The sequence below is a fragment of the Sus scrofa genome, chromosome 14 (assembly GCF_000003025.6).
Source record: "Sus scrofa isolate TJ Tabasco breed Duroc chromosome 14, Sscrofa11.1, whole genome shotgun sequence".
Taxonomy (NCBI): Eukaryota; Metazoa; Chordata; class Mammalia; order Artiodactyla; family Suidae; genus Sus; species Sus scrofa.
Window position 1 is genome coordinate 122830566 of NC_010456.5, and position 24501 is coordinate 122855066.

At 39.9% G+C, this 24501-nt stretch overlaps 2 protein-coding genes across 4 annotated transcripts in view; one reads left to right on the forward strand and one right to left on the reverse strand.

The window, feature by feature from the left end:
• On the reverse strand, window positions 632-18034 carry ZDHHC6 (zinc finger DHHC-type containing 6). Of its 3 annotated transcripts, none has more exons than XM_001928330.5 (11): window positions 17790-18034; window positions 16305-16778; window positions 15570-15661; window positions 13901-14060; window positions 12573-12734; window positions 11243-11296; window positions 4761-4928; window positions 3547-3588; window positions 2711-2856; window positions 2563-2609; window positions 632-1243 (listed from the first exon to the last, which is right to left on the reverse strand). In XM_001928330.5, the coding sequence occupies exons 2-11, from the start codon at window positions 16569-16571 to the stop codon at window positions 1140-1142; spliced, it is 1242 nt and encodes a 413-aa protein (XP_001928365.1). In that variant the 5' UTR covers window positions 16572-16778; window positions 17790-18034; the 3' UTR covers window positions 632-1139. The 3 variants fall into 3 exon arrangements, with proteins under 3 accessions (XP_001928365.1, XP_005657514.1, XP_020928945.1); XM_005657457.3 differs by having other exon boundaries at window positions 2513-2609; window positions 17790-18009; XM_021073286.1 differs by lacking the exon at window positions 17790-18034 and having other exon boundaries at window positions 13901-13968; window positions 16305-16351.
• The window catches only part of VTI1A (vesicle transport through interaction with t-SNAREs 1A), a 368842-nt gene continuing 362502 nt past the window's right edge, over window positions 18162-24501 (forward strand). The window contains 2 exon segments of the mRNA XM_013983738.2: window positions 18162-18496; window positions 18499-18531. Of these exon segments, the coding sequence (XP_013839192.2) occupies window positions 18439-18496; window positions 18499-18531 (91 nt within the window). The 5' untranslated portion in view covers window positions 18162-18438.

Consider the following 24501-nt stretch of genomic DNA (forward strand, 5'->3'; position numbering starts at 1 on the left):
ATACCCAAGGGTATCAGGAACAAGCTCCCCCTATCAATAATCTGGAACCAGCGTGGGATCCCTGGGACCTGCAGCCAGACTCCAGGAACCAGCAATGTGAATCTAAAATATGACACAAATGAACTTATTTACAAAACAGTAATAGACTCATAGACATAGAAAACAAACTTACAGTTACCAAAGGAGAAAGGAGGTGAGGATAAATTAGGAATTTGAGATTAACAGATACTACTGTATATAAAATAGATAAGCAATAAGGACCTAATGTATACCTCAAGGAACTATATTCAACGTCTTGTAATAACCTTTAACAGAAAAGAATCTGAAAAATAATGTGTGTATATATATATATATGTATGTATAACTGAATCACTTTGCTATATACCTGTAACACTATAAATCAACTATACTTCAATTAAAAAAAAGACAGTCTCCTAGAATCCTGTGATCTCAACATGCCACTAATTGAGTATTTATTTGTGGCCAATATATATGTTTTAAGATTCATGATTAAAGATGGTGAATATTAAAGATGCTGATTTTTTTTTTACAAAGTAGTAGAACAATTTTTCCTAAGGAACTAAGACAATATTTTTTAGTTAGCAAAAAGAGAGATGCTTTGAGTAAAAACTATGATTTATACAGACATTGATCTTTATTTGATTTGACAAAATCTTTGTTATTAAAAGACAAGTAATAAAATCTGAGCTTATACTGAATCTGACAAATTAAGATCTACAGTATCTAGAGTATTACATAAGAAATTTCGGCTGAGAGGAAAAGAGGATAAAAGCATCACATGCAGATGCTCCTGGCAAAGGGAGAACTCTATCTGCAGGTGAGGTCCATCCTGTGCAGTGCATTACAAAATCCTGGAGAAAATGCAATCGACTTACTTGGGTGAAGTGTTTTTCCTTCTGAGGAGAGGGTGAGGTGGCAGAGAGGCGCAGGAATTCAAAGGCATGTGCAGAATGGCTTTTCCATTTCAAATGGTAATAAAAATATTTAGCTCATGGCACTAGGGCACCTTTGAGGAAAAGAACACCTTAACCAGAGTAGGCTCATTGCATAATTCTTTAGTAATATGTACAATTTTCAAGTAATGGAGCGGAATTAGAGTAATTTTGCTTTAACAGTGGCTATCTATTTTTCTTCTCGCCCTCTGGGGCTGATTCTGTTTCAGTATCGCACGGACATTTTTCCACACAGTTTCTAGGGAACCATCCTCTTACTCTTGAAACACCTGAGGTAGAAAATGAAATTGACATGAAATAGTCAGATATATACCACTGTGACATTACTGAGCCTCCTTAGTCCTATTATTCTCAATTAACAAGCTTTTAGACTTTACTGCTCACCACCCTTTACCATCTTTTATAAGCACAATTTGAGGAACTGAGATTAAAAATATGTAAGTATACACATACACACACGCCTAACAAGCTAGAATACAGGTATTTCCCAAATTCCATCATCTGGGAAAGGAGCTGATGGGTTCAGGAGAGCTCCAGCAGAGTTGGGGGGACTTCCCAGTGGGGGTGCACACACGTAATGGGTGTGGACTGTGAAGGAGTTTGTCACCTGCCACACTTCATCTGTTCCTGGGGACGATCTCCCTGTAGCCTTTGTGGATTTTCTTTTTGCTTTCTCCAAGATGTGCATTTCTTTATCAAGCTTGCCTAACCTATTACATGAGTGAATTTATAATTAACCCACTGTTTTCAAAAGGGCATCCTGGGTTCATCTTTACTTTAAAAAGGAACAATTCTTAAACTAAATAAAAAAATCAAAGACACAAAAGTTCCAATTCATTAATTTTTATAATAACTTAATAGGATGATTCTTTCAATGGGGGAGTGTACAGAAGAGCAGTTTGGCCTACAGCTCTGGAGCCAGACTGTGTGGGCTAGAGGCTGGGCTCTACCTGCCTTTAATGTGGTCTGAGGCGCACTGTTGAGCCTCTCCATGTTTCAATTCCCTCACCAATAAAATGTCAATGACAACACTGACCTCAGAGGACTGCTGGGGACTTTAATACCACAAATGAGGCATTTCTACTAGTGCCTGTCACATGGTTAAGTATGGGATCCGATATTATCTATCATTAGGATGACCCAATAAATATAAGCACTATGGAGTTCCTGTCGGGGTTCAGCGGAAACGAATCTGGCTAGTATCCATGAGGGCACAGGTTCGATCCCTGGCCTTGCTCAGTGGGTTAAGGATCTGGCATTGCTGTGGCCTATGGGGTAGGTCACAGATGCAGCTTGGTTCTGGCGTTGCTGTGGCTGTGGTGTAGGCTGGCAGCTGCAGCTCCGATTCAACTCCTAGCCTGGGAACCTCCATATGCTGCAAGTGTGGCCCTAAAAAGACAAAAAAAAAAAAAATAGTGTGTGTTATGGAGAAATAACACAAGGAGCTTCTTTCTGCTGCTTAATGCTGTGCCTTCCTATTTAGTTCCCCTAATGTATATGACGTGATTGTTTATAAAACTTATTCTCGTAAAACATACAGTTAGTGCTGGCAGTCTTGTCCTTTCAACACCCTCTTCCACTTCCATACCTTCTATAATGGAGTCATCAAGAATTTTATCTCCATACAACCAGTATCTGAAATATTGAAAAGATTAAAATTAAATAAATATATATATATTTTTAGCTAGATGCCAGTTTTGTCATTAAAGAGAAATTCAGTACTTCCTGTCACTTACCGTAACCCCCTTGTGGCTAAAACGAACTCCCCTTTCTGGAGCCTTATCCGAGGCTCTTCCGTGCAGGGGCTGGTGAAGAAGGTTTTGATCCCTTTATTCAAAGGACAGCAGGAGCCACTGTAATCTTCTATTACTTTATACCGAACCTGTCACCAGTGAGAAGAACAATTTAACCTTAACCCATACCTGAGGTTTTTCAACTCGAACGTCAACTGTTGACAGGTGATTCAAAATATCAGGCAACAAGTCTTTCTCTCCTGGTACCCCATCTGCCCAGGTCCTGTATAGAAGGTAATTAATTGAAGCTTCTAGCTCTCAGGCTTTTCTTACCCTTCATTTCAAGCACATGGCTGAGAAGGAAATTCTAGAAGCAGTGCTGTCCAATAGAACTTTCTGGAGTAATGAAAATGTTCTATATTTGTGGGATCAGTGTGGTGGCCCCTAGGCACATGTAGCTACTGAGCACTTGTAATGTGGCTGGTGCAACCAAAGAACTGAAATTTTAATTTTAGGTAATTTAAATTAAATTTAAATTGCCACCTGTGGCTAGTGGCCATTATATTCTACAGCGTCATTGTAAGGGCAGGTTTTATCTGAGGAACCACATTGAGGATAATTATCTACTGACAATATAAATTGACTAAGTTCCTTCCAAATTTCCAGCCCAAACTATTTAAATGAAAACAAAAGTAATGTACATCAAATTTCAACAAATATATTAAGAAATATTATTTAATAAAAGTCTTCTACTCAAAGACAATTTTAAAAGCTACACAGAATTCTAGCGCCTGACAAAAGAAACAAGAAATTAGTAGCATTGCAAAAGAATTACTTACACTTCTGACCCTTTTATCTGCTTTTTGTTTCAACTGCTCTATCTGTTTGGAAGATATAAAGAGAAAAAAATGAAGTCTTATCTCAATGTTGAAAAACAGCTTTCCTGATTTATTATATCATCATGACATGACAAACTCCCAATTTTTCACATTTCTAACTGCTGTTAATTTAAAGACTGCATTTTTAAAAAAAATTAGCATGGAAAGAAGGCCATGACTGTGATTAAGACCCAGAGCTGAAGTGGGGTATTCTCAGCCTTCCCTCTCTAGTGCCCTCATCTGTGTACACTGGCAGAGCATGCCCAGTGGCCCAGGGGTCAGGGAGCTGTGCTCCCCACCTTCAGGGGCCTTTGGGCTAGTCCCTAAGGTAAAGAGGATGCAGAGACTCCCCAATTCTCAGCCACGGCAAACAGACCGCAAATTCATCAACAATGAGTCTCGATTAAAAGTCATGCCCAGTGGCCCAGGGGTCAGGGAGCTGGGCTCCCCACCTTCAGGGGCCTTTGGGCTAGTCCCTAAGGTAAAGAGGATGCAGAGACTCCCCAATTCTCAGCCACGGCAAACAGACCGCAAAATTCATCAACAATGAGTCTCGATTAAAAGTCATCATTTCAACCACTTTTCTCCACTCATTCAGCAACAATTTATTAAATGGTACTACACTAGATATAATAGGGGAAATAATCTGTCTAGAATCTTGTCAAGTTAAAAATTAAAGATACTTGATATAAGATACAGTAGTAAATGATTAAGCACCAAATCCAGATGAGTCTAGAGTGGGGAGATTAGACTTTTATGGAGGAGGTAGGATTAGAGCTGGTCTGAAGTATTTTCCAAAGAGAAAAGATCATGAGACAGAAAAAATAGGGTGGGCAGAGGTAGGTGTCAGGAATGTACCAGGAATGTGCTGAATAGACGGGGCTGATTAGAAGGATGACTTCTGCTAGGATGTAGGTGAAAGATAGCTTCCAGCCAGACTTTATAAAATTAAGTTGAGGAATCAGAGCTTTGTCCCACAGGTAGGGAGAGATAGAGATTTAAATAAGAAAAAGGATATGATACAAGGAGTGATTTAGAATTATTAACTGAGATTCATTTCGCCATACCGAAAAAATTCTTACTACTTGTTTTACTAGAAAACGCCATCGGAGTTCAGAAGTTAAGGGGAAGAAGGTGAGGCAAAAAGATAAGAGTATTTGAACAAACATACTCACTGTTAAGCTGTACTGATGACAGCCTTCTCTTATTGGCCACTCCAGTCCATCTCCTTCAGGGACCCCTGACCATGTAAATACCTGTTTAAAGTTCTTCCATCTACTTCCCATATCATAAGGAAAAACAAAGACTTCATCTAGTTGATAATATTGAATTCGATCTTTAGCCTGTGGGTAACAGAGATGTAAGATGGCAGACACATCTGCCTTAAGTGGGCTTTAGTAACATACTATTGAGACATTTATTCCTCAAATCTGTATCATTCCTAAAACCCCCTCCTCCTTATTGTAACATTAAAGTACACAAAAGAAATAAACACACTTATTTACAATATAGGAACAACTTGACACATAATACCAACCTTATCTGAGATTATCCAGCAAATGTCTGATAGGGCCTATTTAGGAATAAGCCTAAGTATGACTGAATTCAAGCATTCAGAAATGTGTATTAAAAAAAGTTTTTTCCATATATTAAAAAAAATCACTAAATCCTCAATGTTCCTGCTTGTTTAGCAGAACAAAAGAATCCAGGTGTAAAGAAGGGCTACTAATAAAGAGATTTAAGAGAAAGCAAGGGTTTATCCAGGATGCAGGGATCTGCCAGGTGGGATGCACTAGAACGCCATGGTTGTATCCTGGGTAGCAATGATACTGTGAGAATGGCCAGAAAATGTGTAACAGGGGAGTCATCATTTTAAGAAAATTATTTTTTAAAAACTAGCAGGTATGCACAGGAAGTTTTCTTTCAGTTTTATATACCATTACATGTGTCTATATGCTTATTTATATAGACATTTATATGTGCATTTTATGGGTGTGTGTATATATATATATATATATAAATATTCAGGTTTCATAAATTATATTCTGGGCATTTAAATGGTTGTCTTTTATGTACGGGGATAAACTGGCTTAGAATTTATGATAGATATTTATTTTTTTGGTCTTTTTTGCTTTTTAGGGCTGTACCTGCAGCATATGGAGGTTCCCAGTCTAAGGGTCCAATCAGAGCTATAGCCGTCAGCCTACGCCACAGCCACAGCAATGCCAGATCTGAGCTGCATTTTCGACCTTCACCACAGCTCACGGCAACACTGGATCCTTAACCCACTGAGCGAGATCAAGGATCGAACCCTCATGGTTTCTAGTCGGATTCGTTTCTGCTGCACCATGACGGTAACTCCTGATAGAAATTCCTAAGAAATTTCTGAATTTCCACTCACAGCTAGGGGTATAAAGATACATTACTTATTCCTACAGTAAGTGTACAAATCCAACTGATACTTATTGTGTAAGAAAATCTAATAATTTTGATACATTTTCTATAACTTAAGACAACCATTTATGTGATTTTTTTATTCAGCAACAGAGTGCCAGTTTTAAAATAACTTCTAGTTTTACCATGGCAGTTTATAAAGAACCTTGGTCATGAACAAAAAAACACTGTTAATCCAATGTCAGTATATTATGCTAGCTAGAAATGATATCTTGAAATATTTTATTATCAGGGGACAGTATTGTAGGGAGAAGCTCCTTGCAGTTACTTATAAAGTGATACTACTGTTAATACAATTAAAAGAGTTGTCTGGCGTTGTGGCTTAGCAGTAACAAACCCGATTAGTATACATGAGGACAAGGGCTTGATCTCTAGCCTCGCTCAGTGGGTTAAGGATCTGGTGTTGCCATGAGCTGCAGTGTAGTCGTAGATGTGACTCCGATCTGGTGTTGCTGTGGCTGTGGTGTAGGCCCAGCATGTGCAGCTCCAATTCGACCCCTAGCCTGGGAACTTCCATATGACATATGCCTAGGGTGTGGCCCTAAAAAGAAAAAAAAATGCAGCAATTAAAAGACCTGTCAGGACACCATCAAACTCCCAGAAGAAACCATAGGCAAAACACTCTCTGACATCAACATCATGAATATTTTCTTAGGTCAGTCTCCCAGAGCAATAGAAATTAGAGCAAAAATAAACCCATGGGACCTTATCAAACTGAAAAGCTTTTGCACAGCAAAGGAAACCAAAAAGAAAACAAAAAGACAACTTACAGAATGGGAGAAAATAGTCTCAAATGATGCAACCGACAAGGGCTTAATCTCTAGAATATATAAGCAACTTATACAACCCAACAGCAAAAAAGCCAATCAATCAATGGAAAAATGGGCAAAAGACCTGAATAGACATTTCTCCAAAGAAGATATACAGATGGCCAGCAAACACATGAAAAAATGCTCAACATCGCTGATTATAAGAGAAATGCAAATCAAAACTACCATGAGATACCACCTCACACCAGTCAGAATGGCCATCATTAATAAGTCCACAAATAACAAGTGCTGGAGGGGCTGTGGAGAAAAGGGAACCCTCCTGCACTGTTGGTGGGAATGTCAACTGGTATAGCCACTATGGAGAACAGTTTGGAGATACCTTAGAAATCTATACATAAAACTTCCGTATGACCCAGCAATCCCACTCTTGGGCATCTATCCGGACAAAACTCTACTTAAAAGAGACACATGCACCCACATGTTCATTGCAGCACTATTCACAATAGCCAGGACATGGAAACAACCCAAATGTCCATCAACAGATGATTGGATTCGGAAGATGTGGTATATATACACAATGGAATACTACTCAGCCATAAAAAAGAATGACATAATGCCATTTGCAGCAACATGGATGGAACTAGAGAATCTCATCCTGAGTGAAGTAAGCCAGAAAGACAAAGACAAATGCCATATGATATCACTTATAACTGGAATCTAATATCCAGCACAAATGAACATCTCAGAAAAGAAAATCATGGACTTGGAGAAAAGACTTGCAGCTGCCTGATAGGAGGGGAAGGGAGTGGGAGGGATCCAGAGCTTGGGCTTATCAGACACAACTTAGAATAGATTTACAAGGAGATCCTGCTGAATAGCATTGAGAACTTTGTCTAGATACTCATGTTGCAACAGAAGAAAGGGTGGGGGAAAAAATGTAATTGTAATGTATACATGTAAAGATAACTTGATCCCCTTGCCGTACAGTGGGGGAAAAAAAAAAAAAAAAAGAACTGTCAAGCTGTAACAAGACCACATGTTAAGTCCATCCCCACCCAGACAGCAGAGGGTAATTTCTTTTCCCTTTTTGTATACAAAAGCTTCAGTCTCTGAAATGAATTAAGAGTCTCAGAGAACAGAGATCTAGAATATTAATATTAAATATTAGAATAATATTTAACAGAGAAAGTGTTAAAAATGAAAGCAGGTTACAAAGATGACCAAGGCATGGCCTCTGCCCTGAGAAGCACTCAATGAAGTTGGAGGATTCAGTCAATACCGTGTGTGAAAAGGTGACAGATATGAGCAGTAAGTGCTATGGGAAAAGGGAACAAAATGTTTAACCTAGTCTGGGGAGAGTCAAGGAAGGGTTCTTGTCCCTTAGACCTAAACTAAGTCTTAAGGGACAAGAAATAAGGCAAAAAAGAGGGGAAAAGAATGTTCTAGGCAGCGAAAACAACATTTGGAAAGATACAGAAGCACAAGATGCAAACTATTTGGTATTAGCTGATATCGAGGGTAAATAGCATGGGTGGGAAACGAAGGGAAAGGGAAGACCTGAAGGGTTTTATGACGCAAAAACTAAGGAGCTTGGACTTAACCTGTACAGCAATGGTTCTCAAAGCATGCCTTGCACACCTCTTTGAGTCCCCAAGACCTTTTCTTGGGGTTCAACAAAGTCAAACAACTTTCATAATAATAACACTAAGATGTTATGTGCCTTGTTCACTGTGTTGACATTTGCAATGGTCAGTGAAATTGCTGACACCTTAAGCAGAAATCAAGACAGGGGCACCAAACTGTATTAGTAGTTGCTATACTCTTCACTGCTACACACTTATAATTCAAAACAAAGCCCAATGAAAAGCCCGGTTTTAGGTAAACATGTCCTGGATAAAACAATATGAATTATTATCTTTAGTACATCTCAATCCTCAAGATTAGATGTCCTTATAAAATTCTGTGTGACAAAATGGGAAGTACACATAAAATGTGCTGAAGTGCTGAATCTCAAGGAAAACACTTGAGTTGTGAGCTAACAAAAGCTGTGTCACCAGCTTTTTTCATGTAACACAATTTTTACTTGAAAGAATGAGTAACGTGTCAGACAAACTAAGGTTATTCAGACTTCAGTATCCAGCGAATGTTTTCTCAAAAATGAACAAAGTAGGCTGTTACTTCGTAAAAACAACTATTTGTTGCCAGTGGAAAATTTAAGGCTTTCAAGTGAAAGTCAGAATTTTGGAAAATTTGTATCCACCACTAACAGCTTGATGACTTTCCAATAGCTAAAGATTTTCCCCATAAAATTGGTAGTAATGAATGTGGCTTTTAGATATTGTATAAGGAAATGTATCAACATTTGACAAATCCATGTTAACGCTATAAACCAGTATTTTCCAAATGACCAAGGCCTGATACCCTATACGGGTAAAAGAGCCATTCAAAGAGCAGGATAGATTGATGAATTTAAATACAAAAGAGTGCAATGTACTGGTGTAGCTTCAGATCTCACATGCTACTAACCTCTCAAGAACGAGCACTTGTCAAGTTTTATGTGGTATCAGAGAATAACCGCTCTTAACTAAAAGGCATGATAAATTATTCCACCCCTTTCTACCTACTTATCTGTTTGAGGCTGAACTTTCTTCATATACTTCAATCAAAGCAAAATATCTCAACAGACTGAATGCAAAAGTAGATGTGAGAATTCAACTGTCTTCTGTTAAGTCAGATATTAAAGAGATTTGTAAAAACATAAAACAATGCCACTCTTCCTATTTTGGAAATTTTAATTGTTTTTTTCCAAAAAATATGCTCTTTTTTATTAACAAGTAAGGAGTTTATTACTGTTATTTTTAAATGAAATAATAAATATTCAAAGAGTTTCTCAGTTAGAAAATATGGCAATTATCAATAGATATAATACACACTAACAAAAGCTCTTTAGTGTCCTAAACAACTTTTGAGAATGCAAAAGGTCCTGGGACCAAAAAAATGAGAACTCTACTGCTATTAATTAAAGCTCACAAGCTGGCTGCCAGGGAGCTGTGTTTTATTCGGCCCACGAGTCTGTCTTTAATTTGAATTGCTTGCCAATGCTTCAAAACAAAAAGGAGGTAATACAGAAATCCAGATCTCTGCTGTCAGAGTGAGGACATGGACAGAGCCCGGGGATGGGCAGGCCAAGCCAGCACTGCAGGGGGCTGGGGTAGATGAACAGTAGACTGGCAGGGGAAGGAGAGACAGCCGGGAGGGCCGATGAGGCTGCAGTGGGAAGCAGGAGCCGGATCGAGTAGGGTCCTGGAGGCTTGGAAGCGTGTGACCTTTCTCCTGTGGGCAATGGGACCCTTTTGAGTTAGAAGCAGAGGAGGAACATGGGGAGCCTTGTGTCTCAGAATTACCCTTTTGTACTATGATACTTTTTTAAACCAAAAGTATCTATTACTGTTTTCAGTTATTAAAATAAGTAATTTCAAAAAAAAAAAAAAAAAAAAAAAGAAATCCAGATCTCTGACTTGTCTTGAAAAAAAAATGAGATGATCTCACAATACTGGGTGTGGCAACAAGCAGCTTTGCCTGCCGAGCAGCTCTGGCACAGAGGCTGGCTCCACTTCCCTGGGTTATTTGCCCGGCCCCTGGCGCATCCCTGCCTCAGTGATGATGAGGACCTGAGAAGCTTCGAGGAGGGAGCGGGGTTGCCAAAGGTACTTTTCACATCAAAATCACAATGGACAGGGAGTTCCCGTCGTGGCGCAGTGGTTAACGAATCCGACTAGGAACCATGAGGTTGCGGGTTCGGTCCCTGCCCTTGCTCAGTGGGTTAACCATCCGGCGTTGCCATGAGCTGTGGTGTAGGTTGCAGACATGGCTCAGATCCTGCGTTGCTGTGCCTCTGGCGTAGGCCGGTGGCTACAGCTCCGATTCAGCCCCTAGCCTGGGAACCTCCATATGCCGCGGCAGCGGCCCAAGAAATAGCAACAACAACAACAACAACAACAAAAAGACAAAAAGACAAAAAAAAAAAAAAAAAATCACAATGGACAGTGTGAAGTATGTACTGGAGGCTGTGAGGTTTATGATAAGCTAAATTGTTATAACAATTATCTATCCGATGTCTAAAACCCATGTGATGGCAACTTGCTAGGAGAGAAGTTCCTTTCCAAAAGGCCTGCCTTCTCCTTTAGTCTAAGAGAGTATGATCAAATGGTTTAAGGTGTGGCTGAGGCCTCTTCAGCAACTCAGTGTGTGAGAGTTATATTAAACCAGGAATAAATCAAATGGTTCCTACACTCACCTTTTACATGGCAGGTGAAAGACTTAAGGAAGCCATCTTGTAGTCAAGTTTTCATTTGGGGGCATTTATTAGTTAATCTGGTCCATTAGTTAATCAGCACTTTTATCGATAGTGAGGAAACAATTATAAAATTTACCTTCTCTTCAATCCATGATTCAATAGAAGTTTTGTTTCTGAGAATTATTTTCATCTGGAAATTAAACGATACATAGTAAAATTTCATAATGTGACTGGTTCATTTAAGATAATCCTCTCTCTGCTAACCCTGTAAGATAGTTTTTATTGCTCCATTACATAAATTGAGGTATCAGGAAAACAGAGGAAGTTAACACAGCATCCATCTGCACTACTTCTTCATATAAATGATGACGTCAATCCACAAGCACATCTGAACCTACTGTTTAAATAAAAACATCTTGGTTTTTTTGTTTTGTTTTGTTTGTTTTCTAATTTTATGGCTGCACCCGTGGCATATGCAAAGTTCCTAGGCCAGGGATTGAAGCCGGGCTGTAGCTGTGACTGCCACTTGATCCACTGTGCGGGGCTGGGGATTGAACCAGTACTTCCACAGAGACCCAAGCCACTGCAGTCAGATTCTTAACCTGCTGTGCTACAGCGGGAACTCCAATTATCATGTTTACGTACTGTCTTCTGAATAAGTTTTTCAGAATATTCATAAAATATTGATACAATCCATTCAATCAGCATTAAATATACTTTGCTATTAAAATCTTGTACCACTATTCTTAATGAACCTTAAGTGTATGATTAACCTCTTTATTACAAGTAACAGTGACTCATTTGGACAACCTAGAAAATCTGCTTACCTTAAAAATCGAATATATTTAGGGAGTTCCCGTCATGGAGCAATAGAAACGAATTTGACTATGAACCATGATATCGCAGGTTCAATCCCTGGCCTTGCTCAGTGCGTTAAGGATCTGGTGTTGCTGTGAGCTGTGGTGAAGGTTGCAGACTGGCTCGGATCCCACATTGCTATGGCTGTGGCACAGGCCAGCAGCTGTAGCTCCAATTCAACCCCTAGCCTGGGAACCTCCATATGCTGTGGGTGTGGCCCTAAAAAGACAAAAAATGAAAAAAAAAGCTGAGTATATGCAGCCTTGATTCTATTTTTTATTTTCTTAGATATGAAATTTCCAATTATGCAGGTTTTTACACCAATGGATGTGAAAACTGAGACAGACTGTGAGAAGAGCTTTCCCAAGTATAAAGTGCTGTACAATTCTAAGTTAACATGTTAAAATTTAAATCAACTACCTAGAAATTCTGGCAAAGTTACTTCAAAATTACCTGACTAGTAGAAGATTAAATTAATCACATAGATGGACTAGGTAATGATAATTTCCATTTCATACTGCATACGTAAACACAGCCTTTATCTCTTTTCATTATAAGTAGTCCCAATAACTGGACAACTTCTAGCAAGAGGTAACTGAGCAACTTACCTGGATAAAAAATAACATCCCAACAGCTATGGTTGTTCCTAAAGCTAATCCCAAGGCAAACAAGGTGGCAGCAAATGCAGCTAATCCAAACGGAATAATTGGAAGAGGATCTCTCCGGGCTGCACTCATATCAATCTTGACCGTGTTCCACCCAAAGGAGAGCTATAAACAAAACACACACTTGAAGCGCTTGGTTGTTATAAACACTCAGACTCTACTGTATCATAAAAAAAAAAACTTGATCAAAAAGATCAAGGAATGACAAACCTGATACCGTGGCCAAAGCAAACAGAGCTGTTTCTGCCTAATACTGTGGTCTATTCTTCTCAGGTATTCTAAAATGCTTTTCTGTTTGTTACTGTTTCCTTGGAAAGTGTCAGAGTCAGACAGACCCACAAACATTACCAGGCATAACAGAGGATGCCAATCTAAGCTGTAACTGTGTATCCCATTTTCTCTTGCTTTTTTATATTTAATTATTCATAGCAACAAACACAGTCTAGGATTCAGTGGTTTTTTTCCCTCATGTGCTACAACCAGAGGTTTAAAAACTAACAAAACAGAGGTGGCCAAATATGACCTGTGAAATGTTTAAAAATATTTGGTCAGGTGCCAACATTTAGAAATCAGAGTTCACATAAAAAAAAAAAAATACAGATTTTCAGATTTTTTTCTTGAAAACTCAGAAGATCTGGCATCAACGGGTGGGGTTTCCAAACATCAAAAACTGGCTGTAGTCACATATGGGTTGTCCCCGGGTAAAGGATGTGTGTTCTCCACTTTGCCATGTTCCCCTAGGGCCTGTGCCCCTCATTTACTCTTCAGGCCTCTTTAGGGACCACTGAACTTTATCTCCTATTTGCCCATAAATCAACTCAAAGTGTTGCAGGATGTTTTGCCATATGTACCTGCTCCAGGAGCCATGCCCCAGGGCACTGGAATCAGAAATGAATAAAAGAATTGCAACCTGCCACAGGACTGGACTGAAACAGAAAGCACCAGCATTGTCTTTTTCTCCTCTTTCCCTTTTTCCTCTCTTCTTACCACAGCTACCAAGTTTGAAGTGCAATAAGTTATATATGTGGTACTAAAATAATTATCAACTTCAACTAGAGCATACAAGGTGAGCTTCCAGGACAAAATAATCTTTCCTCATCTTAAAAACCATTTTAATGCTTTTTAAAAAGAAATCCATAGAGGAGTAAAGCAAAGTTCTGTTCCTTACCTAAACTGGAGAAAGCCTAATTTCAAAAGGGACTTCTTAAAAAATCCTGATAACTGCTACATAATCTGGCATGAATGAGTTTATCACAAACATTTTCACTTACCCGATTATAAAGCTGTGTATACATTGTCATAACAAAAATAAAGGCAGCATGAATACAACCCAGTGGTGCTAGAAGGAGAAATAGTGTGAACGAAGCATGATTTTGGTAACCACAGCAGTTGTTGATCCAAGGACAGTGATGGTCCATCTTCATCACACATCTAACAAGAAAAATTTACATAAAACATGAGGCAGAAAATCTTGTCTACTTTTAATAACTCTGGTCTTCAAAAGATCAAGGACAGAGAAATCTAGCACGTCTGTGCATGAGACACAGAGGAATATGACACTTCACGGAACAGAATGAAAAAGCTTTATGAGTTTTTAAACAACTCTGAACAGTGTCTTCTTTTAAATTTTAAACAGCACAAGAAAGGGCAGGCTTTGTAACAGCTTCTGAGGAAAAGATGTCTGCTACAAGTGAGTTTGTTTAAAGAAGTCAGGAGGCCCACTGAGACGTTCATTATAAAGAAATGAGCGTGGTTCCTGGTTTTCCTCTGAAATGCAGTGACTGAAGTGAAATACAACAGAGACGAACAAAATCACTTATAAATCTCCACGGGGTTGGTGGGGCCCAGCAGACACTTGAAACTTCCTTCCTTCCTGTTCTTATCCTTTAGATGTGGAATCTCTGAGCTAAGTAAGCTAACTCTGGGAATATAAGATGTGGTATAAAAAGCAAAGTCTTACTGTGCTTCCTTTCCTTGAGGTAGCTAAAAGAACATTTTCTTGCCTCAAATTCAACTTTATTTGCCTCCAGTGGTCCCCATAAGCCTCAACATTCTCATCATAAATTTCTTATTTATCAGTGGATATAGATGTACCTTTAAAAAAGGTTCTACCTTAGGGAGTTCCCGTCGTGGTGCAGTGGTTAACAAATCCGACTAGGAACGATGAGGTTGCGGGTTCAATCCCTGGCCTTGCTCAGTAGGTTAGGGATCCGGTGTTGCCATGAGCTGTGGTGTAGGTCCCAGATGAGGCTTGGATCCCGAGTTGCTGTGGCTCTGGTGTACACCGGTGGCTACACCTCCGATTACACCCCAGCCTGGGAATCTCCATATGCCGCAGGAGCGGCCCTAGAAAAGGCAAAAAGACCAAAAAAAAAAAAGGTTCTACCTTAATTCACATTTTTTATAGTGATTCCATTTTCTTCCAATTAAGTGTTTTATATTAAACACTTGTGATAACAGGCACTTGGATTCATTTTTTAAATTTGTACAAGGTATAAATGTTAGTCTCCTATATAACAACAGAAAAAGCAGGTCTCCTTCACAATTTAGACTTGGAACAAACAATTCTAAGGCTAGTCAAGACGACAGATGACGAACACAGATAATCCTGATTAAAATCAGGATTATTAAAATCAGGATTATGAAGAAAAAGAAAACAACTTTTTACCCTGCTTTAGGCAGGGCAAGAGGCAAAGTAAATCTGTATTTTTTTAGAAAAACCTTTTCACTTAAAATGAATAAGAGGGAGATTTCTTTATTATCAGAATTGACACTTTAGAAGTAAAGTGAAGATTATGGACACGAGTATTTTGACAACATTGTTTATAAAGCAGCCACCTTGTGGAAAATAAACTAGGATTGATGTGATTGAGAGAGTAACAACAAAAGGCCAGTAATCAAGCTGATCAGATCCCAATAAACAGCAAAGACAGACAGTACCTGTTACACTTTCTGCAGTGATGTGACCGTGGTGCCTTGTATGCTTGGCAGACTTTACAATACTGGAGGTACATGCTATCCTGAGAATTTTCCTTGACAGCAAAATATAAACAAAATATAAACTTCTGGGTAATTAGAAAAGTGTCGCTCCTGATATCAGAAATTCATCATTTAAAAGTATTTTGGCTCAAATAAAAGGGCTGGAAATGTGAGTTAAGATCCTACCCTTTCCCTATCCCCTCCAAGAGAAAATCAAACCATAGTATTTATTCTTAAGACTTGACTTGTTATTACTGGCTGTCCATTGTTCGTGAATACTTTGTGGTGTAAACCAGCAGTTTCCAAAGATTTTTTTCTCAGTTATGAAGGACGGTAATATATTGTGTGAAAAGGGATCCTAGAGCCAAACCACACTGTTAATGAGGTTTATGATCCAAAGTGTTTCCTAGAAACTTATAACCACGTACTCATCACCACCTCTCCTTTTTTTTTTTTTTTTTTAAATGCAGAAGTATTCAATGAACCTGCTTTGGGAAACACTAATTTAGATCAATACTTTCAAATCGGTATGAAATAAATTTTTTGAGCTCTAAAGGATCAGCGAATAACACATTTAGTCTCTGCCAAGGGAAAGAGCAGGCTGTGTTTGATATTATTGGTTAGCAGGTAAGGCAAAACTAAACCAAATATATGATTATTATTAGAGTTCACTATCTTAAAGAATCTTTTTCTTACCGGTTTCCACCCCAGAGGGACGAAGCCAGGACCAACAAACATGGCATTGAAATAATTATAAAGAATCATGACAGTCCAATTTATCAACATGATGAAATTCACGCTTCCTCCAGTGGTATGTAAGGGCCAATACCACAAAACAGAGTCAATCATGGCCATGGTAGAACATATTGCTATAACACCAAGGGCTATAATGGGACCCCAGTGACAAAGTCTCTTTAATTCTTGGAGATTTTCAAACCTGATGACTGAGCAGAATGTACCCATTTTGGTGAGGAAGAACACCTTCCTGTTTTTAAAGAATTACAGATTTCTTTTTTCTGTGCACACATTTCCATGTGCCACAAGTCCACATGTGTTCCTTAATTGTCATGCCTTCATGGTGTGGGATGTTAATGCAGATTACACCATGTTCAGCGTTACAAACTCTTTGTCTTTTCTAGGAGAATGCAGTGTCTTGATTTGAAGCCCAATCTAAAGAAAACAAAATGAGAAAGTTTGGTAGGACATACTACTGGATACTGCATTTGTTAATTCCAATAATCACCTAAACAAAAGCAGCTCACAAATACATTACTATGGAATGAGGATCTCATCAAATGTCAAAAAGAACTATTTTCCTCTATCAAACTAGGCCTCAAGTTGGAATGGCATGTAAACTGGATACAAGATTCTAAAATGGTTGTTTTTATTCCTTGTTCCCAACTTGTCAGAGGACTGTGACTATGCAACGGTCAGTGACTGGTTTGAGGAGAAAAAGAATTTTAGAGCTGGGAAGGGAGAGCCTTAGAGTGGGCCTGATCCAGTTTCCTTCCTCATAGAAAAGAAAGTGGCTTGGAGAGGCTAAGTGATTATACTACGGTGACAACCAACAGGTGAACTCAATAGAAACTTAAGTTTTCAAACTCCCTTCACGGAGTTCTAAACTGCCTCTTATCCAGTCTCGAATTAATCAAGTATGATGTAGACACAGTCTACACCATTTGCCTGCGGTTGCCTCCACCCCAACACTAACCTAAGAGTCTATTTGTGACAAAGGTAAAGAAGCAGGAGAGCGAAAGCAAAGAGGAGAAGGAAGAGGCGGGGAAAGGGAAGTGTGTGTGTGAAATCCTGACCAGAGGCGTGTGTGAGAATGAACCTGAATGAAAATATTTGAGGAAAAACAGAAAGGAAGAGCCTCCGGGAGCGAGGGACTGGAAGGCAGGACGGCGAGTCCAGAAAGATCTGTAGAAGGGTATTTCGGACTGGACTGGAGTGAGTCAAGGAAAAAAGCTCTGACGGTAACAAGACTTTGAATCAACGGATGCCGCTGCCTTGTGCCTCAGTTTCCCACTCCTGTCACGGAGCAGAGCGCTTGGAAATCCTCACTCAGGGCATGAACATCCTGGTAAGCGAGGTTGGTCTCTACATTCTGGAGATTCTGGCCTCACTTGGGTGGGGCGAACACCGCCAAAATCATGGTCACGTCCCCTGTGTGACTCCCACCTCGGTCTGGTCCTCAGTGCCTGCTCCTCGGCCATCGCATTTCCGGGGCGGCCCGAGCTCACCCCAAGCAGGTTTTCTCCTGCTCGGATAACTCCGTCCTGGGCCCCCCAGCCCAGCGTAAGAAGAAAGCAAATCCTGCGTGCAGTGCGAGATCAGCCACGACGCTGCTGCTTCTCCGCCAGCGCCCTCGCCGCGGCTCTCCCGCTCAGGCCCACTGCGCAGTCTCCAGGACAGCTACTTCCGGCAGGTTCGCTGCATCAAACTTCCCTCGGGAAGCAAGTTCCTCTGACTCTAGATTGGAAAGCTGGATCCGCTTTCCAGAACGTAGATGGGCAAAAGATGCTTTCAGTGATCCCTGAGAACTGGAACATTTTCTTAGGCTTTTGAGGGCACTAATTTAAGTGCTCTTCGTTAGGAAATTTCTTAATCTTGTAGCCGGAGCGGAAAATAAAAAGCGCATCCAGCCCAACTTCCGGAGGACTAAAATAGTGACGAACAACCAGGAAGCGGCCGGGCTAGGAGCTGTCCCCGGTTCTCCGCTCCTCTCTGAAGTGGACCCTTCCTGTGTTCCCTGGACTCTGTTTTTCTGTCCCCTGTGGCCCCAGCCCCGACCTAGGCTCCGGCCCAGGCGGGCCACTCCAGAGCCGCCATGTCGTCTGACTTCGAAGGCTACGAGCAAGACTTCGCGGTACTCACTGCTGAGATCACAACAAGATTGCAAGGGTACCCCGACTCCCGCCTGGTGAGAGCCCTGTCCTGGCCGGGCGGAGGTGGACAGGAGAGCCGGGAGGCTTGGGCGTGGACAATGAAACGCCACCTGAATAAGTGTGTCTTTGAAGCGCGAGTCTGGAGTCGGGTGGTGTTAGGGCCTCCTGGAGGGACGGATTTGAGGTTGGTTGAGGGTAAGGGGAGAGATTACACTGCACCCCACAGTCTTTGTGGGGTGCAGTGTAATCTGACCCCTCTGGGCTCTAATCTGGACCCCACTGCCTTGTTACCCGGATAACCTTGGGGACTTTTCTCTGAGTTTTAATTTTGTTTGGGTTGGCTTGATTGTTAAATATGTAGATGAGAGAGTATTCAGAGAATAAATGAAAGTACAGGAACCACGGGTCTACAATGTACAGCAACGTTGCTTTGTTACAAGTAATATTATTATAGGCAGCAAAACAGGTTTAAGAGCCCTAGTGCCTGGATTCAAATCTCAGCTCTGCCACTTATAAATTGTGGTATGTAGGCAAGTTTCTTAACTTCTCTCAGCTTTCCTTCTTGGTAAAATGGGGGGAATTGTATGTCTCTCATAGGGTTGTTGTGTAGGTTAAATGACTTTACATATGTAAAGTCCTTTCTTGATGTGAGCTGCTATAATCATTAGCGTTTTTCGTACCTCCAACCCCATTTATTATTTCTCATCCTTCTTGAGGATCTGTAACCCATTGTAAAACTTGATACAGAATGATTTTTTTTTCACTTTTAAAATTCCACAACTCTCATGCAGAAGAGTTTTGGTTTGGTTTGGTTTTGTGTTTTAACACATCTTATTCGCAATGCTGACTGTCAGCTATGTGGAGGTGGGAGCTATGTTTGATTTCCTTGGCATTTACTTAGAAGGGCTCAGGAAAATGTTTAAGTGAATGAGCAGATACTTAAGTATGATATTGTGTGATTTTTGTCTGAAGGGCATTGTTTTAGGATTTACTCTTCTCTAAATACAGATTTAATTTGAGCATTTAGTTGCAGTTAACATTGTTACTTTGGGGCTCAGTTTTGTTAGGGAAATTGGACCATCTAGACTTGGCCCTGCCTTAGTTCTCTGGTGTGTAATATGTTGGAAAAGGAGTGCTCATTCATCTGTGAACTGGTGGGAAACTTCATTGTCCCACCTTGTTAGTCAATCCTTGATGCCTGCAATAATTTCTCGTGGACCTAAGTTGTCATTCCTCTTCCCTTTCCCTATTCCCCGCCCCCAAATTTATGTGTTTATAAATAATTTTCTTCCTTTATTTCTTTGTTTTTCTTCCCCCCACCTATTTTCTGTTAATAGGGATATTTGCTTGAAACCAGGATCCCTGAACTTACACCCCTCTCATCTCCTGAAGTCTCAGTTAGTTCTGGAGGAGATGGAGGATGATGTCTTAAGGAGGTTTATGAGTTCGAGTGAGGGAACAAGAGAAGAGACTCAAGGTAGCCTATACCACCGAGCTCTGCGCCTCGGAGATTTTTGTGGCGAAAGTGGCTGATGGCCTCCTCACTTGATGATACACCACCTGGCCTCTTCTCTTCAGTTCTGCTTGTCTCCACTGCCCAAGATCATCTTGATTTTTGTTGTCATTGTTCTTGGAGACTGCTTCCTTTGACTTGGATCCCAGAGCCTCAGAATATCAGGACTTGTGGTTTCCATGGGATTTTTGCTTGTTTTTAATTATAATAGTTTTAGCAGTAGACATATTTTTGTTGGTTTGTTTGGGCTAATAGTTTTTGTATTGGGATGCTGTTTTATAAAGTAACAAAGTCATTCCTGGGTGCAAAGTTGTAACAGCCTTTATATTTTAATGTAACCATTCTTAGCACAGAGAAGGAAACCTTTGGATTAAGAACCTTAAAAATAAAGGCCTTGACTCTCTTTAGCTACAGTATAATGTAAAGCTCAAAGACAGCAGCTACATGAGAGTTGAAAGAAGACTGTATAGCTGGCACTGGAAAAATGCTTACTGACTTGAATAATTAAATGCTAATACTTAAAAATGTTGTGGTTTCCCCCTTAATAATTACTTGCATTTGCTTACTTTATAATGTTTCTAATTGATAAATAGAAAAAGATTTAAAATACATCTATGTAGTTATGAACCTCAGATATATGTATTAATTGTATATATATATAATACACACACATATACTAACAGAAAATAATATAGACATCCATGGCAAAAACAGTATTATTAAAAGTAATTATAATCTCTTCTTCAGAGCATCATTGGTGGTTGACCCAGAATTTACTTGAGTTAAGAAGATAAAAATTGGGAGTTCCCATAGTGGCTCAGTGGTCAACATACCCGACCATGAGATTGCGGGTTCGATCCCTGGCCTCAATCAGCGGGTGGAGGGTCTGGCATTGCCATGAGCTGTGGTATAGGTCACAGGCATGGCTCGGATCCTGAGTGGCTGTGGCTGTGGCTGTGGCCAGCAGCTGTAGCTCTAATTGGACCCCTAGCCTGGGAACCTCCATATGCTGCAGGTGCAGCCCTAAAAAGACAAAAAGACAAAAAAAAAAAAAAAAAAAAAAAAAGAAGGTAAAAATTGAAGCAAATTTTTCAGCCAAAGCAGTTTATTCCCCAAATATTAACTTATTGAAATTGAAGTAGAGTGAGTAGGATTAAATACAATTAACTTCACTCTCTGTTTTTCATTCACAATTTATTGAAGTGTTACTTTCAAAGAAAATATAAAAGAACTGACTATTTTAAAAGCTTTAACAAAGTAATTTCATTACTCTGACATGTTTTTTTGTCTGTTTGTTTGTTTTTGCTTTTTAGGCCCACACCGAGGCATATGGAAGTTCCCAGGCTAGGAGTTGAATTGGAGCTGCAGCTACCAGCCTACAACACAGCCACAGCATGTGGGATCCAAGCCATGTCTTTGACCTATATAGTAGCTCACTGCAATGCCAGATCCCCAACCCACTGAGCAAGGCCAGGGATCGAACCGGCATCCTCATGGATTCTAGTTGAATTCATTTTCCACTGCACCACAAAGGGAATTCCCTGTGACATGTTTTAAACAATAAAAATGCTTTGCTCTTGGACTAAAATGTTTGCGTTTTAACTAATTTTAGTAACTGGATTAATGAGGTTGATCACTCCCTCTTAAGTAATATTCTTATGGCACTGTATTTGAAATTTGATTGTGATGATTATATTCAGTGGTAAAGTCAGGAAGATGGATGAGTGGAAACCATCACTATTACTAATTATGAAGTTCCTTTTCCTCTGATGATGACTCCTAAGTGGGGTGATACTTATAGGTGCAGAGATTCCACACAGGCTTCCTGAAGGATCTTGAACAAAATGTTCTTTTGCACGTAGTTGCTTACCTCACCATCTACAGAGAGATAAACAGTCTGTTGTGAAGTGTATCATTTGGTAGTTACAGTCAAAAATACCAACAGATGCATTATGGCAGATTGGTTACAATTCACACATGACATCAAATGTGTTTAGAATTCCAGATCTGCTACTTACTAGATATGCAGTTTCAGGCAAATTGCCTGGCCTCTCTAAGTCTGCCTCTCCACCTAGAAAATCTGTGCTAGGGGATACTTTACAGGTGCGGAAGTTGTACAAGTTTACAGTGTTGTAAAAAGTCAAGTGAAATAAACCACGTAAAGTGCACAGCAGCACAAAATCTTTCCCCCAAGGAAAGTGCATGAGAAATTAACTACTAGTGATGTTATTGTTACTGGTGAAGACAACAGCTTGTAGGGCTATTCAGGACTCAGCTCCTCAGACTTTGTGTTATTAGTAGAACCCTTTTTTTTTTTTCTTCATCAGACTGGAGTTACAGGTTTTTGAGAGGAAGATCGCAGAAGTAGAGCACATTTTCATCCATCATATCAAAAGTAGACACTCTAAGATAACTTATCATTCCTGATGTTAAGTTTGATCACCTGCTTAAGATAGTATTTGTCAGGTTTCTTCACTGTAAAGTTATGCTTTCCCCCTTTTCCATACTATTTGGAGGGAAAGCATATGCATAGCCCACACTTAAGGAGTAGGAAGTCTTGCTCTACCTCATTGAAGGCTTAGTGTCTGTGTAAATTATTTGGAATTCTTCTATACAGGATAGATTTGTCTGTGCTCCTCCAGTGACTTAGTCATTTATATCCATGGGCTCATGATATTATTTTGTGTTATATTCCAATACTACTCTGTTATGTTGCTCAGATTATTCTAGCTTTAACCACTGGACGTCCTTTCAGTTGGCTTTTGTATCCTTTTGGTATGTCCCCATCATTGTGGGTTGTTTTTTCCCCCCTTTTAGCACTTTCTTTCTTTCTGATAAGATACTCCAGGATCTTCTTGTATTTTTTTTTATGCCAGTCCTAGAATCATCAGCCATTTCTCCAGGGTGCCCAGTTTCCTTTTTTTGAAAAATGGTTTTAGAAACCAAAATCTGGATATTAAGTGTGGTAATTGCTACTGGGGTAATTATTGGTCCTGGACTCTACCAGCTGACAGAGTGAGGAAAATGTGTGTATGTTAACTCATGTATATACACATATTGATAAAAATTTGTATACGAAACCATCTGTAATTATAGTAAGTTAAAGTTGAGTTCATATTGATATTTCTAACTCTAGTCCTTTATCATAGGGATCATTCTAGAATGGCTTTATTTTGTTTTTTGTTTGTTGTCTTTTTAGGGCCACACCCAGAGCATATGGATGTTCCCAGGCAGGGGTCAAATTGGAGCCATAGCTGCCAGCCTACACCACAGCCACAGCAATACCAGATCCGAGCCACATCCATGACCTGTGCCACAGCTTGCGGCAATGCCATATCCTTAACCCACTGAGTGAGGCCAGGGGTCGAACCCACATCCTCGTGGATGCTAATCGGGTTCTCAACCCTATGAGCCACAATGGGAACTCCAAGAATGGTCTTGTTTTAACATTATTTCCTTCATAAAGGGAGACTTGCCATTCTAAGTGGGAAGATTTACCCTGGTACTCACTGATGCAACTTTTCTTTTTCTCAGTTTCTCTAACAAATATGTTGCTGAGCTAAGAACAATTGATTCACTTAGTAAGCACCTACCATGTACAGCTTTTAGTGCTAAATACAGAATTAGGGCAAAGATGTGTCAAGAACGGTCCTTTCCTTCAAGGATCTGGAAATGAGACTTAAGGAAAAACTACAAAAACCAATTTCTAATGACCATTGGGGATGCTAGAGCAGGACACAGAGGTCTAGGAATTCAGAGGAGATAACATCATGTCCCAGAAGATCACCTGGAAGATATTGGGCTTTAGGAGACAAAAATGGGAAAAGAGTATATTAAAAGAGTTGCCATAAGGGGTGCAGTGGTCATCTCTTGTTTTGGACAGCCCAGAATCTTCCATACTATCTTCTGATAGCAGCACCTCAACTTTCCATTGAGAAACTACCAAAACCTAGTCTTGGTGGACCTGACAGACTGCCATGCCCTGTCCAGGTCAAGAGGTGAACACCTTACCCAAGTGAGGACATTCAGTGAATTTTTGTAAGGAATTTGAATTTTGATTCCCCTTTTACAGAGAATGTCAGTGAGTTCCTGCTCCCTTGAGACCCTGAGCCACCCTGCATACTGTCCTTCCTGAGGTTGGAAACTCATTTTTTTCATTGATGCTATGAGCCACCCATATTATTCTAAAAAAAAAAAAAAAAATTCCCCTTTTTGGCTTAAGTTAGCCAGAATCAGTCCTGTAATTCTGTTATATTCTACCAACCCTAAATGGTAGCTCAAACAAAGGCTTAGAGCAGGAAAAAGAAAGAAGGGAGGGAGGGAGAAATACTTCTGGGCTCAATTGATTCAATCAGAGCCACATTTTAGGAAGATTAAATCAGGCATGGAGAAAGGGAAACCTGGGTGGTTGGTAGCGTAGACTCTTTTGTAAATTACTGCACTTATCTGTATTATTTATTCAATTTACCATCATTTTCAAGAACTCATATAC

What these genes read in the sequence shown, in the direction of transcription:
- ZDHHC6 (XM_001928330.5), bottom strand. Translation starts at nt 16,571, where the DNA reads ATGGGTACATTCTGCTCAGTCATCAGGTTTGAAAATCTCCAAGAATTA. An exon ending in CAGATAAAAGGGTCAGAAGT is followed by an intron (nt 2,857 to 3,546) that starts GTAAGTAATTCT and finishes CACTGGTGACAG; the next exon opens with GTTCGGTATAAAGTAATAGA. An exon ending in TTAGCCACAAGGGGGTTACG is followed by an intron (nt 2,610 to 2,710) that starts GTAAGTGACAGG and finishes TCAATATTTCAG; the next exon opens with ATACTGGTTGTATGGAGATA.